Source organism: Recurvomyces mirabilis, assembly GCF_035927965.1.
Source record: "Recurvomyces mirabilis strain CCFEE 5264 chromosome Unknown scaffold_24, whole genome shotgun sequence".
NCBI lineage: Eukaryota > Fungi > Ascomycota > Dothideomycetes > Mycosphaerellales > Teratosphaeriaceae > Recurvomyces > Recurvomyces mirabilis.
The window spans coordinates 217,605-243,362 of NW_027041958.1; the positions used below are offsets into that span (position 1 = coordinate 217,605).

General features: G+C 52.4%; 10 protein-coding genes across 10 annotated transcripts; 5 read left to right on the forward strand and 5 right to left on the reverse strand.

The window, feature by feature from the left end:
- Window positions 1–473: 473 nt before the first annotated feature.
- Window positions 474–1,535, forward strand: LTS14_008198 (uncharacterized protein; the record flags this gene model as incomplete). The annotated part of the gene is made up of 1 exon (XM_064840886.1): window positions 474–1,535. The coding sequence occupies one exon, from the start codon at window positions 474–476 to the stop codon at window positions 1,533–1,535; it is 1,062 nt and encodes a 353-aa protein (XP_064691523.1).
- A 111-nt stretch (window positions 1,536–1,646) lies between these two features.
- Window positions 1,647–2,842, reverse strand: LTS14_008199 (uncharacterized protein; the record flags this gene model as incomplete). The annotated part of the gene is made up of 2 exons (XM_064840887.1): window positions 1,647–2,000; window positions 2,051–2,842. 2 exons carry the CDS (start codon window positions 2,840–2,842, stop codon window positions 1,647–1,649), a joined length of 1,146 nt encoding a protein of 381 aa, XP_064691524.1.
- A 578-nt stretch (window positions 2,843–3,420) lies between these two features.
- LTS14_008200 (uncharacterized protein) lies at window positions 3,421–4,059 on the forward strand (the record flags this gene model as incomplete). The annotated part of the gene is made up of 2 exons (XM_064840888.1): window positions 3,421–3,832; window positions 3,896–4,059. 2 exons carry the CDS (start codon window positions 3,421–3,423, stop codon window positions 4,057–4,059), a joined length of 576 nt encoding a protein of 191 aa, XP_064691525.1.
- A 321-nt stretch (window positions 4,060–4,380) lies between these two features.
- PARP10 (cytoskeletal protein binding) lies at window positions 4,381–7,528 on the reverse strand (the record flags this gene model as incomplete). The annotated part of the gene is made up of 2 exons (XM_064840889.1): window positions 4,381–4,903; window positions 4,959–7,528. The coding sequence occupies 2 exons, from the start codon at window positions 7,526–7,528 to the stop codon at window positions 4,381–4,383; spliced, it is 3,093 nt and encodes a 1,030-aa protein (XP_064691526.1).
- A 1,582-nt stretch (window positions 7,529–9,110) lies between these two features.
- On the forward strand, window positions 9,111–9,758 carry LTS14_008202 (uncharacterized protein; the record flags this gene model as incomplete). Its single annotated transcript, XM_064840890.1, has 2 exons — window positions 9,111–9,375; window positions 9,409–9,758. The coding sequence occupies 2 exons, from the start codon at window positions 9,111–9,113 to the stop codon at window positions 9,756–9,758; spliced, it is 615 nt and encodes a 204-aa protein (XP_064691527.1).
- Window positions 9,759–9,906: 148 nt separating this feature from the next.
- Window positions 9,907–14,456, reverse strand: LTS14_008203 (uncharacterized protein; the record flags this gene model as incomplete). The annotated part of the gene is made up of 7 exons (XM_064840891.1): window positions 9,907–10,239; window positions 10,287–10,351; window positions 10,402–10,425; window positions 10,480–10,794; window positions 10,853–11,488; window positions 11,546–11,675; window positions 12,387–14,456. The coding sequence occupies 7 exons, from the start codon at window positions 14,454–14,456 to the stop codon at window positions 9,907–9,909; spliced, it is 3,573 nt and encodes a 1,190-aa protein (XP_064691528.1).
- Window positions 14,457–17,320: 2,864 nt separating this feature from the next.
- FUN31 (serine/threonine protein kinase) lies at window positions 17,321–20,463 on the forward strand (the record flags this gene model as incomplete). The annotated part of the gene is made up of 2 exons (XM_064840892.1): window positions 17,321–20,084; window positions 20,147–20,463. The coding sequence occupies 2 exons, from the start codon at window positions 17,321–17,323 to the stop codon at window positions 20,461–20,463; spliced, it is 3,081 nt and encodes a 1,026-aa protein (XP_064691529.1).
- Window positions 20,464–21,781: 1,318 nt separating this feature from the next.
- On the reverse strand, window positions 21,782–23,839 carry LTS14_008205 (uncharacterized protein; the record flags this gene model as incomplete). Its single annotated transcript, XM_064840893.1, has 2 exons — window positions 21,782–23,436; window positions 23,509–23,839. 2 exons carry the CDS (start codon window positions 23,837–23,839, stop codon window positions 21,782–21,784), a joined length of 1,986 nt encoding a protein of 661 aa, XP_064691530.1.
- A 401-nt stretch (window positions 23,840–24,240) lies between these two features.
- LTS14_008206 (uncharacterized protein) lies at window positions 24,241–24,957 on the forward strand (the record flags this gene model as incomplete). Its single annotated transcript, XM_064840894.1, has 1 exon — window positions 24,241–24,957. One exon carries the CDS (start codon window positions 24,241–24,243, stop codon window positions 24,955–24,957), a length of 717 nt encoding a protein of 238 aa, XP_064691531.1.
- A 128-nt stretch (window positions 24,958–25,085) lies between these two features.
- Window positions 25,086–25,584, reverse strand: LTS14_008207 (uncharacterized protein; the record flags this gene model as incomplete). The annotated part of the gene is made up of 2 exons (XM_064840895.1): window positions 25,086–25,376; window positions 25,432–25,584. The coding sequence occupies 2 exons, from the start codon at window positions 25,582–25,584 to the stop codon at window positions 25,086–25,088; spliced, it is 444 nt and encodes a 147-aa protein (XP_064691532.1).
- Window positions 25,585–25,758: the final 174 nt, after the last annotated feature.

Sequence of the window (25,758 nt, forward strand, 5' to 3'; positions counted from 1 at the left end):
GGCCAGCCTTCGCCACTTCTAGCCGGCTGATCGACAAGGCTTTACTCAGTGTCTTGGTAAGCGGTTGAAATCCTCTCACTGAGACCAGGAACAACCCGAGCGAAATATGGACAGAGGAGACGTTAGCAACAGGACCATTGCGGGTCTGCCACGACTGGTCGAGTAGCACTAAAGGTAGATCGTTAGATAAACCAACCTCTCGTCTTATACCGTTCCATATGCAGATCATGTCTTCTTTCCAACCACATTACATTCCCAACAGCTGACCATGAAGTCGTCAGAGCAGCTATAGCTGTACCAACGATGTTTTTAGCTTTCGTGTCTGCTCCGCCCGTCCGCATATCTCCGCTTCTGGTAGGTACAAAGAGCATCGTTCGATCATGCACTGCCCAAGAGACAATATGCAACGATATCGTAGACTCATCACATCTAGAACTTCCAGAACAGGTCGACGTTACATTAGTCAAGTTGTGATGGGTTCAATAGGTGAACGACAGTATCCGCTTAAGAAGCCAGCAGGACATAAACCTCCGGTACCAAGGTGGACATTGAAGCTTCCTGAGGATGTCTCGCACATCTACACTCTCTATGTCGGCGTTCAGAGTCGCGATGGGAAAGACGCTTCCGAAGTCGAGAAGACCATCGAGCAAGGACTGAACGATGGTACCGACAAGCCAGCAGCGATCGACACATTCCGGGTCACTGACGGCTTTGACTTACGAGACTCAAGAGTCTGGGTAGCATACTATACATCTGCCGACAACTTCCGGTCCAAGGTCCAAAGTCTTGGCTTACATGACCTGTGGCGAAGTCTCAATGCCACCAAGAAGTTGATCGGTCTATGGAGCGAACACTTCACAACACCAGTAGACCGCCTGGAAACCAACTACGCCCGCCTTGACCATAAACCCGGCCTCGCCCAACTCCCCAACACCGAACAGCCCAGCCACGAACTAACAGCCTACTGGGGTGCCGGCCGCGATCGCATCCCAGCCTCCTCACACGACCTCTTCAAGATACCCTCGCAGACACCGGCGCCACAAGCGCCACCCAAAGGCCTAGGCGAGCATATCATAGGCTCGAACTATGACAACATGTGCCACATCCGCAGCGGCCAATGGTGGGAGGAATGCCTCGACGAAGAACGTCTAGCCTATGAAGACGACCTGCAAAAGACCCTCATGAAAGGGATGAACTACCTCTGGTCGAACCCAGAAGAGACCGGTACCATCGGGCTCCGCTTCCTCCAAAATCTCGATGCAAACGGCAAGCCGATGAAAGAGACATGCGGCGCAGGTTTCCACCGTAACTGGGCGGATTTGGAACGCTGGTCTAGCCGCCACCCTTCGCACTTGGCGATTTTCAATGGTGCTATGAAGCATGCGAAGAGGTTTGGCGAGGACAGGAAATTCATGACGTGGCACGAGGTTTCGATTTTGAAGCAGGGGGAGGCCAGCTTCGAGTATATCAACTGTACGCCCGAGACCGGCGTGATTAGGTGGGTTGATCTGGAGAGGAGGGAATTGGATATGTAGATCTTGTATGTACTAGGGCTATGACCAATTCATGTACGATGTTATGACAATGGTGATGCAGAGCACCATAAGCCTTCCTCGTATCGTGCTGGTTCTAGAGCCCGAAGAGATTCAGCAATCCGCCTTCAGCGGCGCTACTCCAAGCTTACTATTCGCAGGGTCAAAATCCACATACTTGCCCTGGAACCAAGCCTGTCCGATGATCCATAAAGGGTGACGGGTCGACAAGTCGATGCCAGTGACGATTGCCGTGCAATTGTTGTTACCATTGTCTGCCTGCTGGAATGCCGAAGACTCGATATCGAAAGACTTGGTGCTATTGCCTATCGTAAAGCCAACTTTGGGTGGCGCATCACAGGGGTAGTAGCCGAATAGCACTGATGTACAGCCTGGGAGATTCTGCTGGACGGCTTGGATGCCAAGGATATCGAAAAGCTTTTGGACGTCGCTTATTGGGCCGATGACCTATTGTCTGTCAGCACAGTGCATTCACGTATAGTACATGTCTGGCTCACATTTGCAGTACCAGAGTCCGGAATGATCCTGTCACTGGTCAAAGCCACACTGCCGTCTGCAGTGATGCTGCCATCGAATGCATACTCCTCATTCGGGTCGGCATCAACTGTGATAAGATCGCCATCGAAAAGTTGGTGATCGGTGCCACCAAGCACTTGCGTGCCGTTGCCATCCGTACCCAGCGCCAGACCAAACTTGCATTCGCGGACAGTGTGCTGATTGCACAGAGTCTGGAACAACGGGATGGCATCGAGCTGCGTAGTATTGGCGTGAGTGCTGGAAAATCCAACAATGCCTTGGTGCGGGAATTGTGTAATCGTGCCATTGTCTGGTGGCGGCTTTGCAATGACCGCTGCAAATGTCTGGTTTCGTGCTGTCAAGCCTGCAAAGGACACGGTGTCTGCATAGGTGTGGTAGGAGATGTTCGCAAAGCCACAGCCATTCTCCTGGACCGTGCTGTAGCCGAGCGTGCCATTTTGGTGTAGATCCAGTGAAGCTAGACTAGGTTGATACAGGTCTGGGTTGATAGAAACATCTGACGAGCCAGTGTCGATGAGAAGTGAGACGTTCATCGCCTCACCTACATCGAAGGAACCATACCAGAAGCCGCCGTCGAGAGTTTCCGGTGCCAGTGCGTAGCCCCCATGTCGTCTAGCCGCTGCGTGATGTGCTTGCTGTGAGATACTGGCTCCTTTGGTGGCCTGATTAAGTGATATCGACAGGATGGACGAATCTGCTGCTGTGACAATTGTAAGCAGCGCACTGACTGGGAAGTATGGAAGCCCCTTCATTGTTGCTATTGGGATGCCTAGATCTGCCTGGAAGGTAAGGAACAGCAGAACGCTCTGCAAGCGATTCACCTGAAGAGAGGTTTGAAGTGAGGAAGGGAGGGAGCACAACGGGTGCTTGTTGTACTTGCTTGCACTACATGAGCAGTGACTGTGCATAGGGCTACACCTTGCTTCAGCCAGCTCTACCAAACCTTATCATCGTATGGCTTAATATAACTGAATCCGACCAGGACATGGTTCAATGCGAGAAGGATTGATCGGCATGCGAGGTCGTGCTTGTGAATGGCCGCGTCGCTTGCTTCTGCATAACATGCACGTAGTCAGCGTATACGTATCTGCTCCAATCATCCCTGTTCACACGAAGCTGACGGTTTTGGCCCCAAGCATGGAACGAATGTGGAATACAGTTGGGAGTGAAGATTAGGAAGGTGGTCGACGATGGAGACACCAGAGAATGAGCCCGAGGCGCGAGCATGTCGATGGCGTCAGCATCGCGAGCTTCCATCTACGGAGTCACCAGATACTCCCCATGCATTACATCTAACCATACTAGTATCCTGTATACACACTGAACTACAATGCCATCCTCAATCTACTCATCCCAGCCCTACCACCTCCTTGCCTACGGCACCCTCCTCGGCTCGAACATCTTCCAGACCTTCTTCAATGGCCCACTCGCCTTCAAAGCTCTGCCACGACCACAATTCGCAACCCTCCAGACAACCATAATCCCCGCCTTCTTCTCGTTACAAACCGCACTCCCTGTGATCCTCGCATTGACATGGCCGGGTGAGAAGATTGCAGGATTGGGAAACGCAGTGGTGAGGAGAGGCGATGGCGTGAGTGGGCTTTTACGGCATGGACATGGTGAAGCTGATTTCTTCTGGACGGCGTTGGTGCCTATCGCTGTGATGTTTGGGTCGGCTGCTGTCAATTTGATTGTTCTGGCGCCTTGGACGACTAGTATCATGAAGCAAAGGAAACATCAGGGTAAGTGCATCGAGAATTGGAGTAATCGATCGTTCGTGGACAATATACTGATCGCCCTTGCAGAGACGAGGGATGGCAAGCGATACTATGACCCGGGGCCAAGGTCAGACGCCATGCAGAAGTTGAATACATCGTTCAGCATATTACACAGTGCGTCGTCAATCGTCAGCTTGGTCGGCACTGGCTACATGATATACTATGGCTTCGTGTTGGCCGATAGACTATGAAAAGTGCAAATGAAATAAGTTGCATGAGCACTCGATGTATTTACATTCATCATATTATGTTATGTATAACAGTGTCATAATATTCATGATAACCGCAAGCGATGCCTATTCGTCCAACGATAACCGTCTCTTCCCACTCCTTTTCCCGATAGTCCTGTTACCAGCACTCCTGCAAGCAATAGGTCTGGTGCTATTGTCTTGTGTAGAGCTGTTGCTCTGCGTCGTGAAGTTCTGATTGTTACACCTACTCAACATGCTAGAGGCGTTGGTACTGGACTGGTACCAAGGAAGGTTTGAGACGGTGGCTGTCGCTGAGGCACACTATGCACGCCAGCCGCCGGACGAGTAAGCCGAGGGGCTTGGGTGGGCGGTCCAACTTCCGTAGCCAGAGGCTGTGGGGGTGGAGTAGCCGACCGGGGCGGCTGGGACGCTGGTGGTGGCGCTGGCGCTGGCGCTGGAGTAACTTGCTGGGCCAGAAGCGGCAGAGCTCACGCTGGAGATGCTGCTTGAGGCTACTTTTGACATGCTGGAGTAGCCTGCTGGGCTGGACGCAGATCCAGATGCAGACGCAGAGCCCGAAGCAGAACCGGAGGCGGAAGCACTCGAGTAGCCTGTTGGGCCAGCCGGGCTAGAGGCAGAAGAGCTGGAGTATCCACCTGGGCCTGCAGGCACGGAGCTGGTGCTGTTATAACCACCTGGGCCAGATGGCATGTTGGGCATAGTGCCGTTGCTGCTACCACCGCAAGGGCCTGTAGTAAGGCCGCTGAGGCTGAGTGTGGCCTTGAGCGGGAGCTTGCGGCTAGAGTTGCCGACGTAAACGGTCTTACTGCAGCTTGAGATGAACCTGGAACGTGAGTCAGCCACTGATTAAGTATGGTAAATGCAAGAGTATAACATACCAGTTCTGGCTAGCAGTATCCCAGTTGCTCAAATCCCTCCTTGTGAGATCGGCAGAGAAGGTAGCGCTCTGGCCTGGCTGGATAGAGATGCGGTCGAAGCCTCTCAGTGCGACGACGGGATCACTAGGCGCACCGAGACTAATGTACAATTGTGCGACCTCGTCACCAACGACCGGGCCAGTGTTGGTTACCGTAGCGGTGACGGTGAAGAGCACATCGTACAAACCTGGGTTGCCACCAGGAGCACCGCCAGCGGGAAGGTATGGCTGGGCGCTAGAATTGTAGCCTGCAGCAGGGAAAGTGTAGTTTGAGCCATACATGAGATCACCGCTGGAGGACTTGAGGTCGGTGTTGTTCAAGAATGGGTAGATGTAAATAGGGACTTGGTGGAAGCCAGCTGGGAAGGTGTAGTCCGCGGTTCTGTTGCTGACGACACCATACGTTGGCGCAGGGCCAGTGTTGCCTGTTGGCGTTGCATAGGCTGGAGCAGAGTGGCTCTGTACTTGGATGTTCGAGAAGGAGAAATTCGTGTATGACAGACCGTACCCGAACTCGTAGAGAGGCGTGATACCGGCCTTGTCAAAGGCACGGTAGTCAATGAACACGCCCTCGGCGAAGTCATCCTGAGGGCTGTTGATACCATTGTTCGGCTCATACAGAATATCAGCACCATATTCGCCGCGGTACGAGCCTAGGGTGAAGGGCAGCTTGCCACCCGGGTTGGCCTTGCCGTAAAGGATATCAGTAATAGCGTTGCCAGACTGCTCGCCAGGAATACCAGCCCAGACAATAGCCGTGACGTTGGGATTGCTGTAGAAGGAATCAAGAAGGACTGGGCCAGTGGCGTGAATCACAACGACCGTATTGTTGCATTGATAGGTGATGTTCTTGATCATAGTATCAAAGTTATGCCAAAGTGTAAGGTTGTTGCGGTCACCCTCGTTGCCATCGACAATGATGTAGCCCTCACCCGAATCGGCGTTGCCAAAGGCGATACAGACACCGTCGACCTGCGTGGCGCGACGAGCCAAGGCGGCCATTTGAGTGTAAGCGTAGTCGTCGATGACAGACTCGATGGCACCGTTGTTGAGCTGTACCTCGGCCTTGATAGCCTCCAATGGAGTGATGAGGTACGGGAAGTTGGCTGTCCCGGAACCCCAACCCATAGCAAGTGTGCCATTGTCGCAGCCACGATCCGGGCAACCGTTAGGACCATACTGGTTCTCGGCAGCGTCTGAGCCAAAGACAGTAGTCAACTTCTCCTTGCCAGACAATGGCAGTACACCGTTGTTCTTGAGCAGCACAGTGCCCTTGACGGCGGTGTCCCTGATGTTATCCCTGTGGTCACCACGCACATCGACGTGCCAGTTGACCTGAGTATAGTCCTCTTGAGCATAAAAGTGGGCATAGTTGTAGGTATCGAGAGTCCAAGCAGAGAAGTTCGGTGCATCTGGAACTTGGTTGTTCTCCCTGTCCACGTAGTACCATGCCGCCAAGATACGAACGCACATGTCGTCAAGACGCCATTGTGGGATCGAACCATTGAGCACACCAACGGTCAGGTTAGCACCCCAGAAAGAGTTGCCGCTGTCGAAGCCGATGTCACCGGGCATGGACATGTCCAGACCAGCGAGAGCAGCAGTAACACCAGAGTGGTGCCCACCCCAGTCAGTCATGACAAAGCCCTGGAAGCCGAGCTCGCTCTTGAGTAGATGGTTGAGCGTGTATGAGTTCTGGCATCCGTACTCGTTGTTGATCTTATTGTACGAGCACATGACAGAAGCAGTACCAGAGCGGATAGCATCTGCAAATGGCCACAAGTAAAGCTCGTGCATTGTGACATCATCGATGTTGGAGCTGATGGCGTTCAAGCTCAGGTTTGAAGGTGGAGAACCCTGGCGGAAGTGTTCCTGCTCGTTCAGTATGAAATGCTTCGTGGTTGCAATGATTCCAGAGCTCTGGATGCCCCTAACGGTTTCCGCAATGGCAATACCAGAAAGGACTGGATCGGGCGAGAACCCTTCCCAACCACGTCCGCCTTCAGGACTGCGGCCGAGAGGACCTACGACTGGTCCCAGCTGAGCATCTACACCCTTCTCCCTATGCTCCGCGCCCATATCCACGCCTCGCTGATAAATAGTGGCCCGGTCCCAAGTCGTGGCGGCTGTCACACCAGCTGGGAAAGCAGAATTGAAATCGGTGTCTCGTACACCTAGTGGAGAGTCCTCGAGACAGAGTGATTTGAAGCCGAGGCGTGGGATCGAACCAGTATTGCCGACACATTTCTCGCCCTCCCAGCCTACACCGGTGGTAAGGTTGACCTTCTCCACCAACGTGAGCTGAGATACGAAAGCGCGAGCCTTGGAGTAGGCATCGGCCCAGTCGCCTTGACCCTCACCCCATGGTGAGGGATAGTACTCGCCCTCAGTCTGGCCCCAGAGAGCCGCGTAGTCGATGTACTGGTCCGTGGCATTAGGATACGTAGTGATTGGGAATGCTGTGTCGGGCGGTAGGTTCTGCGCCAGGACAATAGGCAAAGCCGCCAAGATCGCTGTTCGTAGTAAAGCCATGTTGACAATGCTATGGACCGCTCAGCGGTACTGTGCAAGGAAGCTGTGCAATGAGCTGCTGCTGTTTGGAAGATGAGTGATCGTGGTCAGACCAGCATAGACGTCTTCCAGAGACTGCTGAAGGAAGGAGGAGGATCAAGATGTTCGTGAGGAGGAGAGCAGCTTATTTGTACTCACAATGTGGAACACGGGAAGATTGTAACTCATTCTATGAAAGCTTCACGCGATGCGAGGTCACCTCATTAACCAACCTGTATGTGGAAGGCTCATTCAATCGCCCCGCACGCGGCCCTTGTGCCTGGCAGTAGTGACTCGAGGTAACGTTCGTGTTAGCGCTGCTCTGGGAAGGTGAACATGTCGATCATGAAGCTCGCAAGGGAGCTGCACGACTGGAGTGACGTTTGGTCTTGATCCCTAACTACATTAATCGCTAGCTCGTCTTGTCTGCGGAACCACCTTTCTCCAGCATCTCCACCTTCCTCCAGTCTTTCCACTCGCCACACGTCTGTGCCACAGTTGCCTGCCGGCCTCTTCTTTGCTGATCACGATGCTACCCTCTTGCTTCGCGACATTCATCCTGCCGGCATCCTGCGGAGCGAGAGCCCCAAGAATGACATCCTCCAACGCTCGGTCAGCCTTCCACCTCATGTCTGCGTGAATTATTTGAGATCTGCAGTTCATGACGACTCTATGCAGACTATGGAACACCTCGTGGCCGCCGCCAATTCAGCGCAAGGAGCGGGGTTTCCGTACAACGGCAGCACTTGTACGGCTGAGACGGCTCCAAGAGGACTAGTTCAACCGATGAGATCCCGAGCCGAGTGGAGTAGACAGAATGCGATTCAGTTCATTTGGGATTTGGTAACACTAATCGCGACACCGAGGTTCGATATTGATAGACGCGGAAATGTTCCTGCTACGCTGCGCCACTCCAGTGCTACTGTAGAGATTAATGCGCTCATTTGGCACTCCAGATTGCGAGCTGCCGAATTGTCTTGGCAAAGTCCATCACGCTCGGCTACTGTATCATCTAAGCAAACTCGCAAAGTTTCTTGAAAAAGACAACCACGGCTGGGTAGCCATCCTTTCGCTAGGATTCATGGCGATAATCCATCCACCCGCCGTTTATGCCTGTGACTGCCAACCCCGCCGCCTGTCAGGGCCGCAAAACCGCTAAAGTGGGTTCTCAAAGGTGGGACTCCTTTGCCGTTCGCTGCAGGTCAGACTTTTGAGAGATCTCGGAAGTTAGGGACGATCTGTTACACTCTCACGTGAGTCGGTGAACGCGAAGCAGTAGGCCCTGACTGAGATGTTGCGCCTCACCCAAGAAGGCATCCTTTGATTCCATCGTAACAGTACAGCAGCGACGACAGATGGTATGTCCTTTGCTGGTAAGATAGGTTCGATATGACTCGCAAACCCTTATCCGCGCTTTCGCTCTGCAGCCATGAGTCACATCGTCGTACTTATATATCGTCCGAAGGCACTGAAATCGTACGTCCAGGACAACGTTTGGACAAACCGTAACGACTACTTATCACGCTTCGAGCCCTCGGATTAGTTTGACCAGATAAGCTCAAACATGGCAAAAGTGTGGCAGTCAGACCGACTTGTTTACCGCAAAATCACATCCGAGGACGACGACTTCCTCACGATTCTTCATGCCAACTCTCTGGACTTCATACAGAGCGCACCCTTTGCGCCAGCGCCAACAGGCAAGAAAGACAATGAATTTGTCCAGAAGAGGTTCGCCGAAGCACTTCTTGGGGTCGCCATATGCCTGCAGCCCGACACGTCAAGTTCCAAAGATGATACTCAAAGAATGAACGGCGACGTCCACAAGGACAGTAAGCCCATACCAATAGGCATACTGATGCTAGGCGCGGAGGACGGCGCACTAGCCCATCATCGACACGGTCACCTTGGGTTGTGGATCTCTTCAGCCTACCAAGGCAAAGGATATGGCAGTGAAGCGATACGCTGGTCCCTCAATTGGGCGTTTCGTATGGTGAACTTGCATCGCGTAGATCTAAGTGCCTTCGAGTGGAACACCGGTGCTGTAAAGCTGTACGAGAAGATGGGTTTCAAGGTCGAGGGTCGCAAGCGTGAGCATTTCTGGTACGATGGACGGTATTGGGACGAGATTGGGATGGGTATCTTGCAACGGGAATGGAGAGAAATCTACGGAGATGCGGCGAAGGATGCGAGTCTTGGCGCTGGTCAAGGATGAAGCGGATCGCCACACTGGCATTTTTCTAGGTAAAGCTTGATCCTCGTCTCGATGTATGAGCTGCTGGACAATGGCATAGCAGTCAGTACTTCGGACGTCCATAGCAGCATGTACGCAAGCTAGGTCGAGGATTGCTGCCTCCATCAGCTTAGCCAACCTTCTCCACAGCGATACCACCACTCGCCTTCTCCTCGTCTCCATCCCAACGGCCAGTTTTCTCTGCTCCGCGAGCAATAGCTGCATCCTGCTCAGCATAGACTTCAGGCCGTGACAATTGCGTAGCAAGAGGATTGCGTGCAATGATGACTCCAGGTTTGGTCTCAAAGAACCGATCGATATCTTCTAGGGTCCTGTTTGCCGTCTCCGGATAGAAGAGATATGTGACAGGGATGAAAGCAGCGCATATGACAGCCCACACAATCCAGAACTTGTAGCCTAGGTTCTGTACGCCAGGCAGCGTGGCTTGAACGACTGCGTAATTCTGCGGTGTGTTAGACGCTGTGTGAGAGAGGTGTCGACTATACTTACACATATCCAGTTAGTGGCCATTGCAAGACTAGCGCCTTTGGTGCGCATCTCGAGTGCGTTGATTTCTGTGATAACATATCAGCTGCGTACTTTCGATGGACTTCTGAGGTCTTACCAGTGGGATAAAGCCAAGGAACACCTAGGAATCACGTCAGCACTCTGGTAGCAGTGTCGCGGCATGAACTTTGCTCACCAAGGACGCCCATGCCGAAAGAAGCGAAGAAGGCGAAGAAGAAAGCCACAGCAACGGAACCATTAATGTATGAGTTCCCTCCATGCTGCGAGACTCCAGTAGCAATCGCAATACAGATCCAGCAGATCGAGCAGGCAGCAGCGCTGACCATCATGACCTTACGTCGTCCGTAGCGCTCGATGACGAAGTAAGCCAGACATGCGAAGATCAGGTAGTCGACCGAGCCACAAGCAGCCAGAATTCGGGATAGTAGTGGAGATATGCCAAGAGCGTTGATGAAGATGTAGCTCATGTAGTAGGATGTTACATTGATGCCTGCCATTGAGGTCAGTCGCGGATCAAGCCTACATGCAATTGGCAGATCATAGCTTACCGCTGACTTGATTCATGCATTGCATCGCAGCACCAAGAATCATGCGCCTCATCAAACCAGACGGACCACGTCCAGTGACGAGCTGCCACCAGCTATAGGTATTGACGTGCTCTCTGTCCAGAATGTCTTTGATCACATCGAACTGTGCTCGCACAGAAGCAGACTCTGGCGTTGCACCATGACCTTCAAGCGCCGCGAGCACTTCGAGTGCTTCCTCATGCTTGCCTTTTCGTATCAGCAGCCTAGGACTATCCGGCAGGAACGGACATAATGCGTATATGCAGAGAGTGAAGAAGATCTGAAATGCCAACGGAAAGCGCCAGGCAATATCTCGTGGCGCGAAGGAGAATCCAAGGGTGAGCCAATTACTGATCGAGAAGCCAGTGATACAGTTTGCCATCTGGATAATCACCAGTTTACCACGACTACGCATCTTGCTCGTCTCGGCTTGCCAAACTCCAGCGGTAGCAGTGTTCATGCCAGTGCCAAGTCCAGCGACGATTCGCCCTACGATCATTTGAGGAACGGTCCAGCTGGCTGTCTGGATGATGGCTCCGATCGCTATGATGGTCGACCCTAGGATGATTTGTCGCGGTCGGCCGAGCCAGTCTCCCGTGAAGATTGTGCTCATCGCGCCTTGACCACGCGATTAGCCAACACATCTGCGCGTACACTGAGCTTGATGCATCTCACCAAAGAAACAGCCAATGTTGTAGAGACTCGTCATGGTACCCTGCATGTTGGCGGATGGGAAGCCAAACGTCTCGAGGAAATTCTGTGAGATGATCACGTTGCCGAAGACGCCTTGATCATATCCTGCAGGCTATATGTCAGCCCAAATGTTGATGGTCGCCTTGCTGTAAGTTTCACTGGCCATAAAAGACGAGGACAGTAGATGCCGCTCTATCAGTAATATATCAGCAACCAGTCAAGCATAAAGCCATTGGTACGCACACTGAGATCCATATCGTCAATGGTTCACCACTGCCTCCAAGATAGCGTCGACCCATAGTCGGCAGTGAACAAGACTACAGTATTGACACACCTTCGACGCACTCGGCCTTGTAATCAGATTTTGGGACCAGGAAAGGATGAGGAGGAAGGGGTTGCGGGAAACATGACCCAAGAGTCAGTGTTATACCTCATTTTCTCTGCCTCTTCTTGCTGCAGCGAAGAATTACCGGCATGTTCTGACCGGGTCTCTACCAATTCGCACTCATGCACCATTGCAGCACTATGCTGTCTTCGTCCTCTTAGTGACCTTGGCTGCAGACCGCTAGCCCGTGGGAAGAGGAGAAGAGAGAAGGTGAGCCACCGGGACTACTCAAAAGGTGCGCCGGCAAGTGAGAGCGAGCAGGTTCGGCGACTTTTCCGTCTATAGCTGGAAGGTCGAGCGGTCCACATGACTCAGAACAATGTGAGCTTCACTCCAGGCTTTGAAATGCCTGTGGATCAGGAATATCAGCCTCATACACAGCATATACACAACTACATGTGATCTCGCCCCACACTCTCCTCGGTATACATACTATACCTTCGCACTTCCCACACTCTCCGAACTCTTCTTGCCTCCCTCCGAGCCACCCACCTCCTCCATAGCCTCCTTTAAGACACCTGGATCAAGCCTTCCCAGTCTTCCCGCTAGGACAGTATTCTCCCTCTGCAACTCCTCCACTCGATCAACCAACAACTTGTTCTCCCGCTTATAAGAGTCCAACTGGCTCCTAAAGTCATCCCTCTCCCTCGCAACCAGATTCGACCGACTCTGCTCGTCCTTCTTCTGCCGCCGGTCCTCAGCCTTCTTCAGCTCTTTGACCTTCTTCTGCTCCAACTTCTCTACTTCTCGTCGATGCTTCTCCTCTGCTTTCTGGATCTCCTTTTCACGTTTCTCGCGCTGTTTGACTTCCTCGGAAGAGTCTTTCTCCTGAGCTTTCTTGAGCTTGGACTCTTGCTCTTCTCGCTTCTTAGCGAGCTTTTGGTCTAGCTTCTCACGCTCGCGTAGTATCTTCTGGACCTCCTTTTCGTGAGAGTTGAGATTCTTCTTATCGGTGTCAAGCGTGATTTCTGATGACGCGGCGGAGCGAATGCTTGAGGACCCGCCATTGACTCCAGCTTCGTGTGTGGAGGGGAAGCGACGATGCTCGTCTGCGGACATGAAGCTGTTCAGTGATGAGACATCTGATGAATCGTCAGAGTCCGAGGTCTCTGTACCAATCGGCGCGTGCGTCGGACGTAGATAGTTTTGTACACCTTGGGTCACCGCTGTGGGAGCATATGTTTCGAGTCCGTTCTCTAGCGAAGATGCAATGTTTGAAAACACGCCGGGTGCTTGTGCGTCTGCAGCAGCCGGCGTAGTAGCAGAACGCTGCACACTTGGCTCCGTGGACGCTGCTGCTACTGGAGCTTGGCCACTGCTTGGGTCCGCCTCTTTCGGTATTCGAGAGCCTGGAACTTGTCCTGTACCTACGGTCGCACCCGTATCATCTTGCGGTCCTGGTATATGATCAAGTGCAGTCGCCCAATCCAGAAACTTCGTGACGTCGCCGAGCATTGGTTCCGGTGTACCTCGCTCGACAAGAAAGCGTGGTATACCACCTCCGGGATCACTTCTGGTCACCATAATCCATTCAACAGGATTGAGTTCAGCCTCAGCTGAGTGCTCCTCCCTTGTTTTGCCACGATCTAGCTGCTCACCTTTGGCGTCGCCACCCCTTGACTCGGCAAATCCAATGGTCTTCCCTCGATCACGACCATGCCCTGCCTCACTACTTTGCGAATCAAGCAGATTCGGTGTAGACGCTGCCCCTTTCCGCTTATGCAGCGGAATCTCTCGTATCATCTCCACAGACTCATACTGTCCTCTCACGAAACCACTCCGATCCGGCGCATCGGGATGCGATAGTGGTCGAGAAACATTCATGAAGCTCCGTGGTGTGTGCTTGCCCTCGCCTTCGACATCCGCAGCACTCTTCTCACTTAAACCGTTCTCCGTAGTCATCAAGATCTGAACAAACTCCCTTGCCGTGACAGGCTTTGGCATTTGTCCACTGAGTTGGTAGACGTCGAGACTTCCACCACCCTCGACATCTTTATGCTCTATCCTGTTGTCCGCACCTATGCCTCTCACAGCACCGGAACCGACTCCTTCCTGGAAAGTCAATGTGTGTGGTATCTCCCTCGTCATGGCTTTGCGGAATCTATCGAACCCCAGACCCTCGTGGACACTCCTCCGAGCAAACCAGGCCCCATGTCTATCATTCCCAGCCATCTTATACAAAGCCACATTCGCAGGATTCTTGTCCGCTCCAAATTTGTATGGCTTACCCCAATGCTTCTGCAGACTTTCATGTTCGGATGCTACGGCGGCGGATCTCGCGGTGGAATTGTGCATCTCTTTCGCAGATTTGGCTTCATTGGGTCGTTTATGGTGGTGCTGTGCGGTATGGAAAGGTTCGCCGGTCGCGAGAGGTGGGACGGAGTTGCAGATAAGCTCGCCGGCTTGGAAACACGATCGCATGTATTCCGCTAGTTCTTGCTCGTCCTGTGGCACATCGGACCATTGCGTCGGAGACAGTAGCTTGAGGGCATCGTGGAGTTCTGCCATGGTTGGTGGAAGGATGGTGGGAGACGAAGCTTGATGTGGGTGCCTGGAGGTATGGGTGCGGCAACGGAGCAAGCCTGAGTCGTATATATGGACCGCCTCTATCACATCTACATCAGATCATTAACAGTGTTTGAGCCACAGGCATTGCTCGAGCCGATGAATCAATTCGTTGTCGTCTGCGTCCTGCCGGCCGTATCGGTATTTCGAGGTCAATGGCGAGCTCAGTCAGCCTGCAGCATTTGGTCCGAATCGAAATATGAGATTTATCCTTCTTGCAGTCAGCAGTATGCAAATCGTTCATACGAGAGGAGTATGTTCTTCACCTATCAATCCTGGAATTGTCCATATCTTGCGTCATATTCTAAGATTGACTTTCGAGGCTGCCCCACCGCCCCGAGCGGTCCGGTCTCGGCCAGAAGGCACCGATACTATAGCTGCTACGAAGGTCTAGATGAGGAAGGAGAGAGAACAAATATACAGTGGTTGAAATGTGATCCTACTTCTGTGTAGTATCGATATAGTCATGACGGGTTCTACAAAGCTCACGTGCATACACTCACCGGAAGAGCACGATCAAGTCGTTGCCAAAGCAGACGCAGGTACCCCAACTGTGATATTTCTTCGCAACGACGTGACACCAGCATGTAAAGCATTCACGCCTAAGTACGAAGCTATCGTCGAGAAGTACGCACATACTGGCATACAGTTTTGTATCATGGAGTTCACCAATGCCACGAGCATGATGTTCAAATTTGCTCCCAATCAGGTAGGCACGCTCGCCTCTCGGGGACAGCAAAGCGAACCCAACGATATGCTGATGTTGAGCCACAGCTACCAGTCGTCCCGTTAATGGTTGGAGGACGATGGTGTCGGACAGTTACGGCGGCCAATATGAAAGATTTCGAGCCGCTTTTGCAGGAACTACTCGAGATGGCAGCGCAGAAGAAGTAGCTCCATCTACGGTCCATCTGACCGGCGTTGGGCACTGTCAATTTGCAGGGCAAGTCGATGCTTAGGCACATTTACCAGGCAGCTGGACAGCAGCGCGTGCGGTCGAGTACGGACAGATCATATGAGCCTTAGCAGAGGTAGCCATCGATAAGGTCACGAAATTCGGCACGATACTTGGTTTCGATTGTCTCGAAGCCTTGAGATCTGTCGATGTTGTTTTATCTCATGATCTTCGTGTCCGACATGATGAAGACGCAGCGGCCAGTCAATGCTCAAGAGTCCACAAAGATCTTCTACGTGTCGGAAGATTTACCGTGAGCTCGAGGCGGTCTGCGCATTATCACAAGTCCATTATTATTATCTGGTCACGGCTTCTCATGTTCTGTCATCCGGCCGAAAAAGGCTTGATCACGCGTTGTAAAATTGGCCCCACTGCAGATGCAGATGATGTGCAGGTAGCCGGCGGTGCAAGATCAGCCGAGATTTATTAGATTCTCTATCTTGAGTAGTTTCCAGCGTGCCTTGGGAGTAATCGCACCGGAAGGTCGGGTATTGACAGGCTGGAGTAAATTGATGGGGAGGTCTGTTATCAGATGGCGCACCAACAGAAAGAAGCTTCTGCCATCAGGGTCCGCTGAATAATGTTGAAAGGCTGAAGGCAATTGATGAATGCGGAGCGGGATTGAACGCCAAATGACGCCGGGTGGATTATCGGGTGGTCCAGAAGGCATGGCAGGGACGAAGCTACCTACTGTGCAAGCCTCTAGTCACCGTAGCACTGCACATACTCATTCCACTTCCCGGCCGCACGTTCCGTTGTCCTTCCAGATATTCCTTCTGTTGTATAGAAGCACGCATACCGATAGAGTTCTCCCGCAGAGACATACAGTTTTAAGCGAAGAGCATTGGATTAGACGGTTGGGTGGGCTTTTGTTGCAGTCTTATGAGACACTCGTTACGGATCCAGAAACCACCCTCCCGCTCACGTTCGCCTGGCTGCAGCCGCGGCAGTGCTTGAGGCTGACTGCACATGCACGAGGCTGAGGCGCGTGCTGGTTGTTGTACTTGTATGAGAGGAGGAGCATGACTTCGCATGATGGTACGTGATTTCGCTCACACATACATATACCGGGGCTGCAAGGGCAGGTGGTGAATGCAAGATGGATGCCTGCGGATTTGTCGAGTCATATCGGGCTTGCACATGACGACGGATGAGACATCATGTCGAGTGTTGGCTAATGCATTATAACTGTGGACAGCAGACTCCCAGCAGCAGTACTCAGAGTCGAGCTCTGCAGAGCAACACGAGCGAAGACCTCCTACGCTACACATTCTGAAGAACAGGTCTTCCAGCAGTTTACTGTCCACGAGCAGCAGTAGCGCCAGTCTGCAAGCTGATGCGACGCCAAGATTGTCTGTCGATGGAGCGGGTGGAGCGGAGTATGATCAGCTGAGCAGGTGCGTTACACCCGGATGAGCGTGTGGCGGAAGTAAAGTGAGGAGAGTGAAGACAAAAATCAAGTGATTGCTACTGGTGGCCATAGTCGGCATATGCAGGCTGCCAATGCACGATACAAACATGTTGGATTGTGCTGATTGCTGGGGCTTCTAGGTCTCCAATTCTCACTGCCGACCGAGGCACTGGTCTAAGCCGCATAAGACAGCAACCGCTGCGAGGTCCTTCTTCACCTGGTCTACCACCTTCGAGATCTCCTTCATTCTCGGCCCTCGATCCCCCTTCAAGACGGGTCTCTCTGACCCAGCTCAACTCCGGACCCACATCCCCGGCCATACCCTTCAGTGAAGATCTAGCGCGATTCCCTACCGAGTCATTACACTCATTCTCCTTCGCCCATCAGAGCAGTGACTCGTTGCAGATACGACAGAACACGCTCAAGCGAGGTATTGAGTTCATGCGTGAGAAGATTGGCTGGGCAGCTTCGTCTCCGCGCATAGCAAGCGCGCAGGCCAGGCTGAACGGCGACGAGGAGCTGCTGAGTATGATGGAACTCCTGCAGAAGGCTAACATGATGGGCAATGGTACTCTTGACTCTCACATTATGGACGCTGGACATGGCCTTGGTTTAGGACCACTTACAGGACCTGCTCACATGGCCATGGCGAATGAAAATGTGTTCGAGCGTAGCTTTATGCCAATCTCAGAGGATCAGAGCGAAAGTCCCACGAACATGGAGGGCCCTGAGACGCCAAGGCCGGCCCAGTCACGGGAGACAGAGGAGGTTGAGAAGCGTCGAGTCTCGCCCATGGAACTGACTCCACAGAACTCACTGTCACAAGTCCCGATCAAATCCAGCGAGCATGATTCTTTGAGCCTGTCACGAATGACTACAAACGACGACATCCCTGGTTTAGCATCACAAAGACCGCACAAGTCTTCACTGAAGCGAACATATACTGATGTAGCAGGATACTCTCTGCAGCATCGACTCACCGAAGCACTTGCACAGCCATATCGCAGCAGCGGGAACAGCTCAGCAATAACGCCTACACGAGCGCCGACGCTACCGGCTCAGGGTCAACCTCGCAGCTCGACCGTTATTGAGCGTGCTCCTCATGGCCATCGCAATGCTCAAGCTCAAGCGATCTTCACGACTGAAGCTCAGTCGCCTTGGACAATCACCGCTGCGAACGATCTTGCGTGTCTAGTGTTTGGTGTAACTCGAGCTGAAGTGAGGAAGCTTGGTATTATGGAAGTCATCAAACCCGAACGGCGCAAATGGCTCGAGGACAAGCTTCGGAACCCTCAGATTGTGCCAGCACAGCAAAGACCGAAACCACAACCTGCTCAGAAGAGCACCAGTCCGAACAGTAGTCTTACTGGTATGCGAAACGGCGTTACTGCGAAATTGCTAGCGAAGCCCCCTGCTCGAGAAACATACCAGAGCAGGAGAAGCAAGACCGAGAACGGTCTGCAGATACCCCCGACAGGTATCGGTCTGCATCACAATAACAACAAAAGTCGAGGTGTGCTGTTGTGCGGCGATGTTGTTCCCATCCAGAAGATGAATGGCTCGACGGGTAGTGCATCTCTATGGGTCAAGGAGAAAAGTGGCAACCTTATTTGGGTACTGGAGGAGATCGCCGAGGATGTGGCAATGATTACCGTAGACGAAATTGGCTCGATAGTCCGTGGAGGGGGCGACGTAGAAGCCATCTGGGGTATGGAGCGATTACGCGCTGGTATGGATGTGCAGAAGCTCATTCCCACTTTTCCGAAGCTGGCAGGTACCAACACTGGAGCCCTTGACTATGACGCCGTGGCTGAGCTACGACGCTTCACAGCACGGACAGCGAACTCGATTGATATACCTGTGACTATCGACCAATTGTCCGGCCAGAGCACCTTCCGGGTCAGCAGCTTTCCACATATTGCTGGTATTATGGTACTTCATCCGCAGACTATGCGAGTCAGCAGTAGCAATAATGTGTTCTCTGCGGCACTCTTCGGCCATGCGAGTCCGGATGGTATGCCCATTACTGACCTTATACCGAACTTCGACAAGATCTTGAACGTCATCACGGACGAAGACAAGATCAAGCTACAAGATGGTATTGTGATCCCCGAGCACTCTTTCCGACGTGCAAGATCAGTATTGGCACTCCGAGAAGGGTCGACTGACGCTGCCGCTATCTTCCTGCGACCTAGCGGCTTGCCGGCAAGACATCGTGATGGCGCTGAGATCATGATTGATGTGCAGATGCGTGTGGTCAAGTCTGACCGTGACCCGATATATAACGAGCATGTCATCGAAGAAGAGGAAAGATCATCTTACGTGGGCAGCGAAGTGGTGTTCGCGCTATGGATTACTTACAGTCGTCAAATGCATGCTGTCAACCATGGCATCGGCCACGTCATGCCGCTGATGAGTCGACCTGGCACACCACCCCAACAACCTGCGCCTGACCATGCAAATGGACGCCACGTCAACGAGGCGATGCCGAGCCCCATGGTCTTAGCAGAGAACGGCGAAGACGATGTGCGGACCAGCTTACTCACAGCTCAACTTGAAGAAGCGAAGGCGCAGGAAAGTGCTTCTGCAAACCCGAGCGACGGCGAGCCTTTCGAGCATCCAGCTCCGGATATGGTCAAGGCTGGCTGCAAAGTGATCAAGAAGAAAACGATTGATGAATTCAACATTCTCGAAGAAATGGGGCAAGGTGCGTACGGTCAAGTAAAGCTGGCAAGGTACAAGAAAGCTGCAGCAAAGAAGATGGTCATCAAGTACGTCACAAAACGGCGTATCTTGGTCGACACATGGCATCGTGACAGGCGACTAGGCACTGTACCACTCGAAATTCACGTTCTGGACTACCTCCGACGGGAAGGAATGCAACATCCCAACATCGTAGAAATGATCGACTTCTTCGAAGACGACACAAACTACTATATCGAGATGCTGCCACATGGCCTACCAGGCATGGATCTCTTCGACTACATCGAACTTCGCGTGACGATGGAAGAGCGAGAGTGCCGGAAGATCTTCCGGCAGGTGGCTGAAGCTATCAGCCATCTGCACATCAACGCCAAGGTCGTGCATCGTGATATCAAGGATGAAAATGTCGTTCTCGATGGTGAGGGTAGGGTCAAGTTGGTGGATTTCGGGAGTGCGGCGTACATCAAGAGTGGTCCTTTTGATGTGTTTGTTGGGACTATTGGTAAGCTCACGTTCTCACACCTCACGAGCAGACATTGCATGTACTAATCATCTTGTGTACAGACTATGCTGCACCCGAAGTCCTCCGCGGCCACCCATACCGAGGCAAAGAACAAGACGTCTGGGCTCTAGGCATCTTGCTCTACACCATCGTCTACAAGGAGAACCCGTTCTACTCGATTGACGAAATCATGGACCACGATCTCAGGGTACCGTATGTGATGAGTGAGGATTGCATCGATCTGATTCGGAAGATGTTGGATCGGGATGTGGAACGCAGGATTGGTATCCAGGGAGTATTGGAGCATCCTTGGTGCACGGTCGTTGATGAGGTGGAGGTTGCTGCTGGGAGCGCGATCGAAGAGAGTGCGCAGGAGTAGGGTCTTGTGCATCGTCGTCGCTGTGGATGACCTTGGCCAAGCCATTGGTAGGACCACGACATGGCTGTCATGGAGGAGATATATGGAGATGAAGTAGAAAATAGATGTGCTCACGATCATTTCGACGGTCACGAGATTTAGAGACTATTCGTTTTTGTCAAAGATACCCATGATTGTTAGGGCAGGCGAGATCTGGATTAAAAGCATCATTACATAGCATCCAGCGTGTACAGATCTTTGAAAACGTTGGCTTAAGATTGGCAACCTTGCTACATCGATTCAGCCGAAACAATTGCTTCCAATAGCCCTCACCATCTCTCTGCATGAGCTCCCGAGCGCGAGTCTACTGAGTAAGACTTTGACGAACATCACTCAGCAGCTATCACTATGACCTGGGCAGTTGGCCACGCAAAATCTACAACCCTCGCAGCTGGGACTGGAGAGCACACTGAAGCTAAAGGGGGGATTTGTCAGCAGTATGCGAGTCATGCCACTCTGGGCTACGTTCTCGCAACAGACAGGGACGTAACATACCAGTCGCCGTTAGAAAGTGAATCGCAGGTCTTGCAGCATGTGCTCAAGTTTGACGTGCAGAACTGTGGCTGGCATTGACCTTGCCGAACTTCGAGGTCTGAGCGGCCTTGGATCGTTCCTGATGTCTCGGTTGTAGGGACGATGATGGCAATGTGGTTGGTCTGGTGGTTTGGTGCTGGAGCAGTAAGGCCTGTGGTGACGAAGAGGAAGAGTGTAGATGTTGACAGATGCATAACTAAGAATGACCGTTGATATATGCAATGCTGAGGTCGGTGCTAACGTTGGTGATCTTAGGCGATCGTCAACTGAATAGCGTGCCTTATGTATGGCCGGACGGGCGAGATCGTAATTCACACCTGGTCGGTAAATCGTGGTGCTTTACTTCGTGGCCGTCTGAGGCAAGGTGACGATTGTTTGCTGCATTCGTGAAGCCTGACTGTGCTGCCGTGCCATGTCACCCTGACACACCTGTAGTCCTTTCTTACATCTCGATGGTGGCCACATGGTGTTCGACAGATCATGCAGAGACACAGTGGTTCATGACGCAGGTGGTGAGCTCACCACAAACGACTGTTTGCGCTCAACTTCAAGCGTGACTCGTGTTACAGAGATCCTGTACAGGTCCCCTCTCGCTGCCACTGCCTTGACTTGGCGAAGCCTAGATAAGTACGAGCACAGTCGTAAGACGAACATCGTAGTGCTGTTAAAATCGCACAACAAGGTCATGATGGCATTGATGTCGTTATGATTGGCTGGCCGAGGTGGTGTAATTTACACATCCGCGTCAAGTCATGAGATTGCTACTTGGCCACGCGGAGTCGGCGTCGAGCATATCTTGCAACCAAGCATCGCCATCTGGCAATGGCGCTAAGTCTTCCTGAAAGGTCATCTGATTGTCTCCGGGACTAGTAAGCATCTGTCGAGCAAACTCGAGCCATCGATCACCTTGTGCAGACGTTGGCATATCAGTCCTGACATCTGTCACAACTGCCTGCGACACCTGCTGGGTGTGATCATCTGGACCAGCAAGTACTGCACGGGCGACGCTGGCTAATTGAAGCCTCACCTGTGAAGCTAACGGCCATACTTCTCCCATTCGCTTTAGGTAGATCAGTCCTAGTTGAATGTTCTCCTTGAGGTCTTCATTGCGTTGGCGCAGGTAGGCAGGAAGCTGTATGATGGTGCCAAACGCTATAGCACAAGCTGAGCAGGGTGTGTGTAGCTTTGCCGAACTTTCCGAAGCGATCAAACTCGAGAGACTGTTGGCTGCTTTCAGTGCACAGGCTGTGTGGTATGCTGCGTCGCGAGTAGAAGATCGCGTACCAAAGTCCGAGCAGAGCGTCGCTGATCTCCAGCTTGCAGCAAGGTCACTACGTGGTAGATTGATTCGTAGACTGCTCATATTGATGATCATCAGCGCCATAAAAATTGACTCGTCTACGCGGCCATCGTCTCGAGTTGCATAACGCTTGTTTGGTGGAAGAGAAAGCCACCAGCTCGAAATCGACGCTTGGAAGGCGTCAGTGTTTGCGAATCGTACAGCAGGGTCTCGAGCTTTATCTTCTGCTGACATGATGGTTGACAGTATTCTGGTGGCCTCGACTTTGTAAGCAGATGCTGCCCAGGGCTCGTCGTTGTCGTCGTTGAAGAAGCGTGCTTGGATGTCTTTTAGCGTACGTGTCTCTGTAGATGTGGCGCCCTCGTCGTACGGTACATCATCACCTGGTAGTCTCAAGTCACAACCTGCCAAGGAGAGGTGTACTGGTATATCTAATATAGAGCGTACCAGATTTGTGACAACGAACAGTTCCCACCACGTTCTTCGGCAGCTGTCTTGAAGAATCACGGGCTGCGTGAGTACAAAGCTCTCTGTCCCTAGTCTGAAGGCATTGGCAAGGGCAATGGCCTCCATAAGGCTCGTCTGTCCTTTCTGACATTCTAGCCTTGCAAACGAAGCTAAGGCCAGAAGTAAATATGCTTGAATCTTGAACAGATCCTTAGGCGCACATTGCAGATCCTGTATGCTAGGAGCGACTCCCGTAGGAGCCGATCCTGTTCCAGAGTAGTGCATCGCCACGTACGACATGCAAGATTTAAGATATGGAGGTAGAAGGAGCGGATTTGCTGCTGTGATCTTCAGCGGCAGAATGAACGGATGTGCTCCATGGAAGTTCTCGTAGTATCCACTTGTCGTTTGGTTCGAAACATAGTTGCGTGTCTGAGTGGCATTGCGTTCTGGCTGCGAAAGGCTTTGGAGGTGGCTGGTCGATACAACATCCTCGCTTGTGCTAATTGCTTTCTCGGGCTCGTTTCGCTCCAAACCGTCTACGGAAAGATACGGGACTTGAGGACGTATTACGGATCTGCGACCTCGTCCTGTGCGGCCCCTTTGGGAGAGGACGAATGTGCACTGTATGCCGTTCTCCTGACATCTCGAGCCTACAGATCCATGAACATAATGGTCAGCAAATGTTGCAGACACTACTACAGGCCTGGCCCTCGGTTTCGTACATGGCGACTTGGCGTCACATTTGGCATGCTTGCTACGGCACGCCAGACAGGCTAGCGATGACGGCTTAGCATTGTCCGTCGACATGCGAGCATAGTCGTGTTGTTTGATAGAGGCTTTAGGCCTCATGGTCTGATCGCCGCCTTCCAATCGTGCCGTGACTGCCGGGGTTTCTCCGTCGCGGTTGACTCCAACGACGTGTTGGTATTGCGTCTGGAGCTGCTTCGTTTCGTGTTTATTTTCGACCGTACCCTTACCTCTCTCCGGGCCAGCGCTAGAGATGTGAGTGATCCGTCTGAAAATCAAGCGAGCTGCTGGTTCGACAGCTAGCATCCTGCCGAAGCCTCCGCTTAGGTCGCCGTCTTCACTTCAAGACGGGTTCTAAAGAACTCCTTTGAGCCTCCATTGGCCGAGACTCGCCGCAAGCACGCCGACTATGTTCACCCAACGGCTGCGTACGGATACATCGAGAGCGATGGGTGCTGCGTGTCCGCCTGAAACGGCCCACCGCCGCCAACGCGCTGTGCCGTATTCTTCCTTTACTTCTTACATCTACCTTTGCCCGCGCAATTCTTGAAGTCTCCTTCGTCATCTCAGCAGAACTACCTATCCCTTCCTACCTCAGCTCTCACTCACGTCCCCATTCGTTGCCTGTTCAAGCTTGACCCTACGACACCGACGATCTGATTTGAACAATATACATCTAATTTTCTGCGAACCCTCGGCGGCACATGATGGAGTCAGGCCCATCCATCCATCCGGTCTATGAGAACAGTACCCGGTCCTGGATGTACATTGTAGCCGATACTCAAAGCAAGAATGCGGTCGTCATCGATCCGGTGCTGGACGCAGCAAAGAACAATCATATCTCCACAAATGCCGTGGATGATCTCCTGAAAACAGTCCGTCTGAACGATTATACCATAGACCGCGTTCTGGAGACTCACGGTAGTGGGCCCGGTCGATCTGCAGCATGGTACCTTCGCACTCAGATACAGGAACGCACGGGCACCGCTCCGCGTGTTGTGATGGGCAAAAGCTTTGCTGGCGTACAGAGGCTGTTCCAGAGAAAGTATGGCATTCAGGATATTGGTGGCCGACGAAATTTGGAGCCTGGTTTTCAGGATGGGCAGATAATTGACATTGGCGGATTGAGGGCACATATATTGCAATTGCCGACACAGACCCAAGGAGATCACTTGGGCTACTTGATTGGGAGCAACATCTTCATCGGCGAGCCTGCACTTACCGTCGACTACAACATCAGCAGGTCAGACTTCAACGACGAATCAGCGCATCAGCTATGGTTATCCATTCAGAGATTGCTTGGTCTTCCGAAGGAGTTTCGGATTTATTCATCGAACGGGGGTGTTCACGGCTTTGGTGACGGCAAGCCGTTCGCTACGGTGGAAGAGCTACGGTCGAAGTGTAAGCTTCTGATGGGCCATTGAGCACGAGAGCATGGATTGGTCTCGACACATAATCATGAAATTTGATGGGTTTAATGTACAACAGTCGTAGCTTCGTGCACCAGCATCACCCTGTTCCCATGCATCATGTCCACATCGTTGGACTGACACTACCTCGTCTTGGCTTTGCCCAGTCGGCTAGACTCCAAGGCATAGCCGGCACCCATCGCCACCACGATGCCGCTGAACAGCCACCTTTGACCAGGATCCTTGGTGAGTGGCGGATCGTACCAGTCCGTGCCAGGATAGAAGATAGCAGACAAGCCAGCAAGGCTGTAGAAGCTTCCAATGATTGTGCTCCAGAGCATGCTCTCCCGTGCAGCTGTAGACGATAGCTTCTTGTCCAAGGCTGGCCGATACGCGAAGTACAAGCTCATGCTTGCCAGAAGGACACCAAGGCTCTGTCACAAGGTCAGCTTTCGATATCGATTCGTCAGCTGAAAGTTCCTAACTTACCATCGTCTGTCCATTATGGAACCTTGCGTGCGGAGGCCATGTCGGGTTGTACACGTGCGTCTTGTTAAAGTCTGCTATGAATGCTCCAACAGCGTACATCAGATTTCCAGCAGTGACTATGGCGCGTCCCGTAGTGAATATTGGCGACGCCATCATGAGATCTTGGCTCAGGTTGAACGAGATTGTCCTGAAAGACGAGTCAAGGCCTCAAAATGTAGGTGTCATCAGTCGACATATACCAAATACCGATTCTATATATAAGCGATCTCTTCAGTGCCCTCATCGGATGAACATGGTCATCTCGAGGAGGAATAGGGATCCGATTTT